Source organism: Limulus polyphemus, unplaced genomic scaffold (assembly GCF_000517525.1).
Source record: "Limulus polyphemus unplaced genomic scaffold, Limulus_polyphemus-2.1.2 Scaffold5150, whole genome shotgun sequence".
In the NCBI taxonomy this organism is placed as follows: Eukaryota; Metazoa; Arthropoda; class Merostomata; order Xiphosura; family Limulidae; genus Limulus; species Limulus polyphemus.
This window is the reverse complement of record NW_013670760.1, coordinates 29770-40769: the sequence shown is the minus strand read 5'-3', so window position 1 is coordinate 40769 and position 11000 is coordinate 29770. Positions and strand designations below refer to the sequence as shown.

Genomic DNA, 11000 nt, shown 5'->3' with positions numbered 1-11000 from the left:
ATCTACAGTTGGCGGCTTCCCTATGTTGAATAAGAATTACTATCAGATGGTTAGCGCTAGTCGCTATAGATAAATCCGACTTTTTCCATCATGTAAAAAATATTAAATTTAAGCAGTATCGGTTGATGGGAAAACATCTTAAGAGATGAAAATCAGTTAGTCATTTCACGAGTCCAGTAGACGACGACTATTCACTGTCCAGGAAGTAAGTAGTCACACTGTGTTTCTGTCTTTGATTTAAATAAATATCGTTTTCATTTTGTGTTTCACATGGTGTTCAGTCTGTTCATTTCATTGCTTAAACCTCGGTCAAGTTTAGAGCCAATTGATCGGTATTTTTTAAGCTAAGACTTTTGACACCTGGGTCGACTCGCGACCCTCAGAATACGAGTCAAACGCCCTAACCACCAGGCCAAGCCAGACCCAATTTTGTTAAATTCAGTGATACTTCATAATTTACTTTGCCGATTTTCCTGTTATAAAGTGGACCTGCCTAATACTCTTTATTGAAATCATCTTAATCTGACAATACAGCAATGCCACTAAACACTCTCTGCACCTTCAGATGTGGGCGCGTTATAAAAGTGAGAGTCAATTTTATTATTAGATTTAAAGAGCTAGACATAACTTTTATGGCTGCTAGCAGGCTATTCCTCTCTTTAGCCAGTAATGTAAAATAAGGGACGACTATATCTGAGGTCAAAAGGTTTCTGACTTGGCAATTTATTCAAAGTGCGCATAAGTTGCCTTTCAAGCTGGAAGTTCCGATTGCAAAATCTGATCAATTTATATAGAGCATCTACGAAATACAAAAAACATTAAAATTTTTGCACTAATAAATTCCATAAATTAATAACCTGTTCTACGTTTCATACCATAATGGGCGATCTGCTGTGTCTATCGTGGGGGAATAAAACCCAGATTTTAGCGTTGTAAGTCCATAAACTTACCGCAGACGCAGCGGGTGACTTGTAAAAAATATAAAGTAAAGAAATATAAAAAATCAAATTTTAAGATTTAAAGATGTAATGGATATTAATTGGAATAATTAATATAAACAGAAAATATCAACGGTTTTATCTAGTAATGCTTAAAAAACAACCATGAGAAGCATGCCGTCAATTGTAGGAAAATAAAGAAGTAAGAATTTAATATCTAGAACATTAAATTCAGATAAAGTAAAAAAAGAAAAGTTCCAAAGTTGACTATATGCTTCCACCGCAGGGATCTAATTCTGAATCCTTAAAAAAATAATGCGATAGGATATTTCATAATGTTAACTGAAATAATCAATTCAAATAAGATATTTAATTTTGTTTATTTATTGTTATGCGCAAAGCTACAAATTGGTTATGGATACTATGACAAGTACAGGGATCGATCCTTGAATTTTAGTGTTATAAGCTCCTAGAACTTACCACTGAGCCACGGAAGCAAAAACCTAACTAAAACCGATTAAAAGTTATAAAACAATCCGATTTTTGATATGATGCTGCAAATAAACAAACTGAAGAAGAGGAAAATATAATAATTTATCTCTATATTAAATTTATATTACCATTCGCCAGAGTGCGCAATGACACGTAAGGGGTGAAAATGTGGTAAAATGTATTTATAAGTATCGTGTGAATTATCTTTTTTTTCTAGTTTAATAATATACAAATGTGGTATTAAAATATATTAAAAATTAATTTAAAACTCGTATTATCAAACACAGCATTCTAATTTATAAAATTTTAAAGTACAGCACTGTTACCGAGTCGTTTAGTTAGTGACTGTTAATCTAATGTTAGTAATACTAATAGTTGTACTTTATTATAATTGTTGTTAGTGTTAGATAAATAGTTTAATAATAATTAAGCCCAACTTGTGTGTTCATTACTTGTACGATTTTCACCTAGGTTGTGACATCTATATCAATTAGAAGAAAATTCTGAAAACGGGAAAAGGAAAGATGTGGAAGCTATTTTAAAAAGAATCGGTTATTAAAGGTGTAAATGAGTACTTTGGTGTTTAAGATGGTTATACTAATATGAAGATTTGACTGTTTTGAATTTAAATATACTATAACACAAGTTTACTGAAACGCTCATGGCATTTCATTCCTCTAAGAAAGTGAAGTATTCAGTGTTAAATGAAGACCTCTCCAGCAGTCATGAAAACAACATTGATGATAATTTCAAATTTAACCCCATTTTGAGTAAATTAAGGCATGCAAAATACCTCAAAGGACATGCTAAGAGTAAAGATACTTCACATAGTGATAGTGAAGAGTATGATGGGCAGATTTTTGTTTTCGATACTGAATATGCTGGAGATAATGAAGAACTGTGTACTGATCTCTTGGATATGGCACATTTCCGCCAACGAGGGCAGAACAAAAACTCTGATAAGTCAAGTTTTCATCAGTCATCCCTTGAAAACTGGACAGAACCAGGTCAGACTAGCCTTCAGAACAAGTTTGACACACTTAGGGACTTCCTTGAGCATAAAGTCAAAAAAGAGGATACATTGCAGCGTTTGTCACTCTTGTATAGTTGCCCGGTAAGCTGATTTCAGTGGGTATCATTCATGAAATAAAGTAATTGTTTTTATGTAGCTGTTAAAATGAAGGACCAATCATCAAATTAAGAAATTAATCTTGTACTGTAGTTATACGTTCAAGAATATCAATGAATTTGTTAGATTAGTAATACTATGTAGAGCACCTGCATATATGTAGAATTTTGTTTTCTATATCAAATATTTAATGAGTTTAGCATAGTATTAGTTAAAATATTTTCAACAAGTTTTTATCACTGGAATTAGAAAATTTTTTTCCACAAATATAACTCGTGTTGCATGTGTAAATGACCATACCTACCAGAAAAGACAATGCGTAATTATGATTTCTTCTTAATAGATCAATTTCAGTTATATATATATAATTGTTATTGAGAAGTAATATTAGTACCTGATAGGTTTTGTGACAATTGGCCAAGCAGTTTGCTAGTTACAAGTGGACACACAAATACACATACTTTTGTCAAATAATGGTTTAAATTATATGTAACTGAAAATGTTACGCATTCATCCTTAAGGTTTTTCAAAGAACTGTCTGTGTGGTAAAAAATAGTTAACACTAAAAACAAATAATGAAGCAATTTCAATATAGTAAAATACAATTTTCTAAAAGTATTTTGTTGACACTGAAAACAGAGTACATGTAATTACATTTTCTTGTCAGACACACACACACACACACATATATATATGAGATTGCTGAGCATTTACATTTTCTCTTCAATTTTTCAAGAGAAGAAATTTTCAATATTCCTGTCCTTAAGCATTTTGTGGGAAATATTAGAATGGACCTGAATCATGAAAACTTTGATCAGTTGGTAACTTGAACAGTTATTTTGAAAGTGATTAATCATAGTTTGAGTTGTAATAATATATATCTGGGAGCCAACTCAATGGCATGACAGAAAAAAAAAATCTTGCATAGTGGTTGCTAACTCATTCAATCTATCAGAGCAGTCCTCTGTTATCAACAAGTAATAGTAAAGCTAATAGAGTTCTATTGAGTAATTGTCTCTATACAAATCTTTAGTTAGGCCTCACCTGGAATACTATGTACAGTTTTGTCCTCCTTAACAGAGAAAAGATAGACTTATTGGGAAAGGTTCAGAGGAAGACTACTAATATGATTCCAGGGATGGAAGGGTTATCTTACAGGGATAAGTTAATTTAACTTGTTTTCTCTCCAGAAAAATAGAGAGTAAAATATTATATTATTTAAGTTTACAAGATTACCTGGGAGATTGATAGTATATAAAGGTTTCTGATTCCTTTGTTCTATATCCTGAAGATAATAGGATGAGCGAACACAAGTTTAAAGTTTGGAGAATACAGGCTAGGCTACAGTTAAAACAGTTTTATTTTTCTAACAGGGTGGTTGAACTTATGTAATGAGTTACTTCTGTTGGCAGTAATGGAAGCTAGCATTTTACAGGAGTTTAAGAGAGTAAGTAATAATTGCTTGAAAAGATCTTTAAATACCAAATGGTCCCCTGTGCATGCAGATTATATTATATACAAGTGACTGTAGCTACAAGAAGTAATATATATATCCTTACAGGATTTTATTTCACTAGTGAATTTTCTTCAGTCAGAACATAAAATTCACACCAGTTGTGACCACTACACAGCTGAAAGTGCAGGTGTTTACTTTTGTGGAACAGTATGTTTATACAGATGTAGTGGTTGAACAATATAGAAGAAAAATATTTACCATTAAATATTCCACATTAGTTATTTATATGAAGAAAATCAGGAATAGAACTGGAAGATTAGGGAATTTGCTGGTTGAATAATTGTTGGGCTTATTAATCGATTATTCTCATATGAGCCCATTCTTAGCTTGTTTTGGAGTATTTTAAAGACATTTTCAAACTACACTTTATTAAATGTGATAGACATCTTCAGATACAACAATTTAGAATTTTATAAAATTTCATAGGAACAAAAAACTTTCCTATTTTTGTATGTAATGCTGAAGCTGTTAACTTCCACACTGTCTTAAGATGTAGCTTATATTTTTATATATTGTAAAATTAGCCAAATAAATGTTTTAGGCATGTGTGTGTGTTTTTTAAATGTATGTTGCTTATATCTTTATTAAAACAAATGTCTTTTAACAGGTTTCAGAAATTAAGAGAGCAAACAATCTACAAACTGACAAAGAATTGTTTGCAAGAAAATCTCTGATCATTCCCGTAAGGAAACACAGCATTTTAACAGAGATCCTTCCATATGCAAAAAGCTCTTCATATGAGGCAAGTTCGTTAAGAATTGTTGAAGACAACACTATACATAGTGACAATGAAAGAACAATATCTATTGGAATTGGCCGTGCACTTGCTGAAGAAAAACATAATGGGACTGTAGAATTCCTGAAAGCAATGGATAGAGACCTTGCTAAAATAAGAGATTCTACTCATACATATAAAAACTCGCTGGAGGATGTCAAGGCTACTTTAACATCTCCAAGGTTTGCTCCCATTATTTTTGAAAACCCAAAGAAAAAAAGCATTTTCAGTGGTGTTGACTGTGGTATTAGTTGGTGGAGTCTTTTAGTGGTAATTTTTGTCATTGGAATAGTGGCCCCACTTGTTTATATGCTGTATTATAAAATCTTTCAACCTGTTGGTAATAATGCAACTACATATTTTGATAGATAATGTTTTACATATCTTAGCTGATGCAGAAAGTTTTAATTAATGTTGAAGATACAAACTATAGATATGTATATTCATTATATATCTATTATGTAAGATAGTTTAATAATTAATGTTATGTGTGTAAGATAGTGAAAATATGATCTATATAAATCTGGCTTTAGTTTTAAATTGTGTATAGGAACATTTCTGTTCTAGCAGCATTGCAAGGTAATTATGAAGACAAACAGTAAACTGTTGTCACCAAAGAAAATATTTGAACTTGCAAAGAAGAATTCAGACTTTGTTCAACATAAAATATTTAAAAAATATGAAATCTAAAGGATTTGTTTCATTCCTTTGAGAACTGCACTTATTCAAGGTGAATATCAGCCATTTAATATACATATTGTATAATGTAAGTGCCATTTAGTTTAAAAAAGCTTGTAACAGGCAGAACTGTCTTTCATTTGTTTTGTAACTTTAAAACATTTCCAAAGGATTGATTTTGCTACTATGTGAGCAATTATAGTAAAGTTTTGTCAAGAATAGCTTACATGTATTACACAAGGACCAAATTCGTAAAATCTCTCAATTTAGAACTGTGGTTTTTCAGGAAAAAAAAATTGATATTTTGAATAAAAAGCATTTAAATAACTATAAACTTTTGTGTGTGTGTGTGTATATATAATATATTGAACATGTGTTTTAACTTTATATTGAAAGTTGCTGACTTGTCAACATCTGAAGTTTGAAGGTGGAATGGAAGTTTGTAAATGGTTATAGTACATTTCTTGTGATCTTTTTATGCTTTGAATGAAGGGCTTGGTATTCATAATTGATAAAAAAAAATGACATAAAACTTACTTATACCATATAAAGATTTATAGTGTAGTTATAGAAGGTAGTGTTTCACTTACATAAAGTTACTTTTGTCGATATATTTCACTGATATTTAACAAACTAAATCAGTGAAATATAAAAAAAATGTTCCTTCAGGAAATATGTTTTTCATTTTATTTTAACTGTTCAGTTGTTAAGCTTTTCATACTTTCAAAGTTAGTTATCAAGATTAAAGTATTTTTACGTTTCTTCACAACATCTAACTTGAATTTATATGTACACTGTTCTAAAGGTTAGTACTCTATAGATTAAAACAATTCATAGAGCAGCCTGTAATATACTGATGCACATCAGTACAGGGCGACATTTCGTGCATAATCAGACTCTGACTTTCTAGACTTAGTAAACTTAAGTCTACGTTATTGTTACCAAATTTATAATTTTTGACTTAGTTTGTTTCTTGTTGCTTGGTAAATAGTTTCTGCCATCCAAATAGCTAGTATGCCTATCAAAAGGCTTCTTAAGTTTAATAAAAGTGTGTTTGTTGTTATTTCATATAAAATGAGTATTAAGTTGCTTTGGGTGATGGAATTGCATTAATTATATGTAATATTCTATTAAATATATAATTGTTTTAGGCTGTTTTTTTCTTTAGGCAAGGGTTGTATAATCAATGCAAATGTTTTATCTTTTTATGCATAGTCTGCATGATCAGCAATTTTATTGTGCATAATTTCAGATTTTTGGCCACATAGAAATTGGGGTCCTGCTAATAAAACAATTAAAATGATAACATTCATACGAGATATTTGTGTGAAAATGACCATTTTTATCATTGAACCTGCACAATTTTTTTATCATCCATCTTAAATTTGAAGAAGTCGGATTACATTTCTTTAATTCTGCCTTTTTTTATTATTTGGTTTCGTACACAAAAACCACTACATTACTAAAATATTGATGAAACTGTGTGTTTCACTTTGTGTGCTAATACTTGAAAATGAAGCTTTGACATTACAGATTCAAATAGAACTACATCTGTTTTCAAAAATGAAAAATTTAATTTTCCAAAGAACATTACATATTTTCTGGTAAAATATGATTATAATTTATTACTTATAAAAATGTTGACAGGTGTTAAACAAGAAACTGGATCTTTCAAATTTTGTATTCTTTTTATTAAGGCACTGTATAAAATTAATGAAATGGAAGAATATTTTTAGTGACAATAGCATTAGCTTCAAAGTAAAAATAAAAACAAGCCATTAGAATTACAATAATACTTAATGAAAAAATAACTTAAAAACTTGTGTCAGTTAGATAGCTCTAGATTAGTGTTCTTTAATCTGGGGGGTTCCACATCCCATCTCTTTCCTTGGGTTTAGAGCAAATAGGAGGAGGGGGTCTGCAACGCATCTTTAGAACTTTTGTATTTTCAAATGCTATAGGACAAAGTGTTAATTAGTATATTTCAATTTAACATTAAAATGGGTAATTTCAAAAACCCAAAATTTGAATTATTAATATTAGTAAATTTTTTATTTCAACTTTGTTAAATTTTGTCTTTGTCTCAATGTGTTATTTTTATTATGTACATGAAGGGAAATAACCCCATATACCTGTATTACTTCAGAAAGTTTAAACAAAATGGATATTTTTTGTTTAGTGTGTGCAAATGGGGAACCTGTACTGAACAGGTATGGAAACACTGATCAAGCTTGTGATGTTATATTACATTTTACATGTGTTTTAAAATTTTCTATAAATATGAAAGATTATCTAAGAACCTTACCTATCATAATTGCAGCTTTTCTTAATGTGGGTGATAAAAAAATATCAGTCAAGAATTACCATGTATAAAAAAAATTAATGATGTATTCATTATAAACAAAGGTACATTTTGTGAACAGTTTGACATAAATATTTTGAAACACTGAAATTCTGCAAGAAGAAATGTTATATCTAAAAAAGGAGTGTATAAAGACTTATAAAGAAAAGTATAACATATTGATATTTTTCACATGTTAATCAAATGTAGCTATGGACCTTATTATTAAACATCGACTCAGTCATGTGGCAATGGAAAACAATGGCGTATGGTATTATGGCAAGGTGTACAGTAGCAGGTGTACTTTCATAAAAAAATCAAGAAATTGAAATTCAGTTTCAACAAAATTAAATAAAAACAGTTAGCCTTAGTATCTTGAAAGCTTATTGAAAGTGCTGAATATAAATACTACATGAAAAATGGATATTTATAACAGGTAAATCTGAAATCTGACTTGTTTTTTACACAGTTTATTGAACTCTGGCTTTGGAAATTTGGTTATCAAACATTTGAGTTTAATCTTTGGCTTTAAATAATCAAAAGTATAATTTCAATAGCATTACAAAAATATATGTATAACTAACTGTTAATGTGGATTCAGTTTATGATATATATTATAAAAAGCATTTCTCTATAGTTTAGGCATTTGGAAGTATTTAAGTTTCAAAAACTTAAGTCATTGTTAAGAAATAATAAAGAAACATAGAATTTCATTTGAGGTTATATAGAATGACCATAAGCCGGTATTCTAAAACTCATCAAACATATATCAACTTGCTTAAACTATGGGAAATAACAGTTATTTCAGAGAAAACTTCTTAAAAATTTTAGTATTTTTAGGTCACTATAATGAACTGTATTTTTAATTTTGGTCTTTTATAAATGCTATGCCACAATGAGAAAAAGACCCACCTGAAAGTGGTAATTACATTGTTATTCCCATTAAAGCGAAAAAAAACGTATTTTCTTGCATTTAAAATGCTTCCTTGCTATTGGATAACTTTAACCATACAAATATTTTGGACAATTTCACATTTTGAAAGATGTCATCTGGTATTTCCGTTAATTATAAAGGAGTGTCTTACTAAATCATATAACTTTTATTTGGATAAACATATACACAATATCTGCCATGCATAAAAAAAATAACTTTATGTTTATTTCTGCCATGCACCGAGCATGGATGAAAAAAAGGAGTTTCTTATTTCGCAAATTTTGTGGTTAACTCAAAGAGTAAACCTTTGTTTGAGGAATATACATGTCCTGCTGTATAGTGATTTGTTTCCTGTAAGCATATTGGTGCTTTGTGTAATACCATTAAATATATCCGATTTGAAATTTAAGACAAAATTCCCAGAAAAGAAAAAACAAATCCTGCACATGGAATGCATCTAAAAAATATCTAGTTCAGTCTCCAAAAGCAAGTTATCCTTCTTGTGATCATTACGTAAAAAATGTTTCACTCATTTGCTTTATGTTTGAGAGCATAAATTGCCACAAACACAAGTACCTTATGTGAGACATGGTATTCAGTGTTAAAAAGCAACATATGCGTACTAAAGATCAAACATAAGTACCTTATGTGAGACGTGGTATTCAGTGTTAAAAAGCAACATGTGTACTAAAGATCAAACGAGTACCTTATGTGAGACAAGATATTCAGTGTTAAAAAGCAACATGTGTACTAAAGATCAAACATAAGTACCTTATGTGAGACGTGGTGGTAAAAAGCAACATGTGTACTAAAGATCAAACACGAGTACCTTATGTGAGACAAGATATTCAGTGTTAAAAAGCAACATGTGTACTAAAGATCAAACACAAGTACCTTATGTGAGACATGGTATTCAGTGTTTAAAAGCAACATGTGTACTAAAGATCAAACACAAGTACCTTATGTGATACATGGTATTCAGTGTTAAAAAGCAACGTGTGCTAAAGATCTAACATGAGTACCTTATGTGAGACATGGTATTCAGTGTTAAAAAGTAACATGTGTACTAAAGATCTAACACAAGTACCTTATGTGAGACATGGTATTCAGTGTTAAAAAGTAACATATATATACTAAAGATCAAACACAAGTACCTTATGTGAGACATGGTATTCAGTGTTAAAAATTTGAAAAGTTAATATTAACTGAGCAGCTTGAAGTACCTTATGTGAGACATGGTATTCAGTGTTAAAAATATGAAAAGTTAAAATTAACTGAGCAGCTTGGCAATCTTGTTGTATATGTTATAAATCCAAATACTTCCTACTTAGGTTACTTAACTGATGGACTACTTATAAATAATGAGTAAATCTTAGAGAAGTGCAATGTGTTATTCAGAGCTACTGCTCTCAATGCAGAAGAAATGATGAGCAATGAGAGTTACCAAAGGAGATCCCATATTACAAAGTAGTGAAACATAAAATATCTGGAGAACTTTTACCAGATGTTATTGAAATATTGGATAATTTTTATTTTTCCATTTGTTCTTGCAACATGATTCTGTGATTAGCTATTTTTCTAGTTGCTTAAATTTTACATGGCATTAATTGAGAAGTTCCAGTTAGGAACAGCAGGGTAATAACTTCTAGACAGTTCATCATCATTGGAAGATCCTCTGTCTGCAAGGATTACATTCCTTCAGTGAGGATATGTAAAATATGGTTTCTTCATCCACACAAACCAGAAAACTAACAGCTCCAGTTAAAATTATTTCTGCTGGAGGTTTTGATGTATTTGTATTTTTTGTAACTTGACCATGTTTGTTGCTGAGCAGTGGAAACATTGGGTTGGCCAGTAGGAAGTTCAGTACAGTCTATGATAATCCTGTTGTTCAAAATGTTCTTGATATGTTTATATCCACTATTCTTTGGCTCAGCCATACATCTATTCACTTTAGTTATGTGTAATATATATCAATAAATTATCAGTCCAAATTGTAAAGACCTTTGATAAAGATAACTAACCAATTTGAAATATTTTGAAGAGATTATATTCACATAATACAAATTGAAACCTCACAAACAAACCAAAAACTGTCTTTCACAGACACCTTTAACCATTCAGGTTTATTTTATGGTATATCCATTATTTTTATAAACTCAAGAAATGCTTTGTAAGAAGGAAATGACATATAATA

At 30.2% G+C, this 11000-nt stretch overlaps 1 protein-coding gene across 1 annotated transcript; it reads left to right on the top strand.

Moving 5' to 3' along the window:
• The first annotated feature begins 1593 nt into the window (after positions 1-1593).
• Positions 1594-6132, top strand: LOC106472195 (lysM and putative peptidoglycan-binding domain-containing protein 3-like). The gene is made up of 3 exons (XM_013932821.2): positions 1594-1608; positions 1902-2544; positions 4683-6132. The coding sequence occupies exons 2-3, from the start codon at positions 2092-2094 to the stop codon at positions 5220-5222; spliced, it is 993 nt and encodes a 330-aa protein (XP_013788275.1). The 5' UTR covers positions 1594-1608; positions 1902-2091; the 3' UTR covers positions 5223-6132.
• Positions 6133-11000: the final 4868 nt, after the last annotated feature.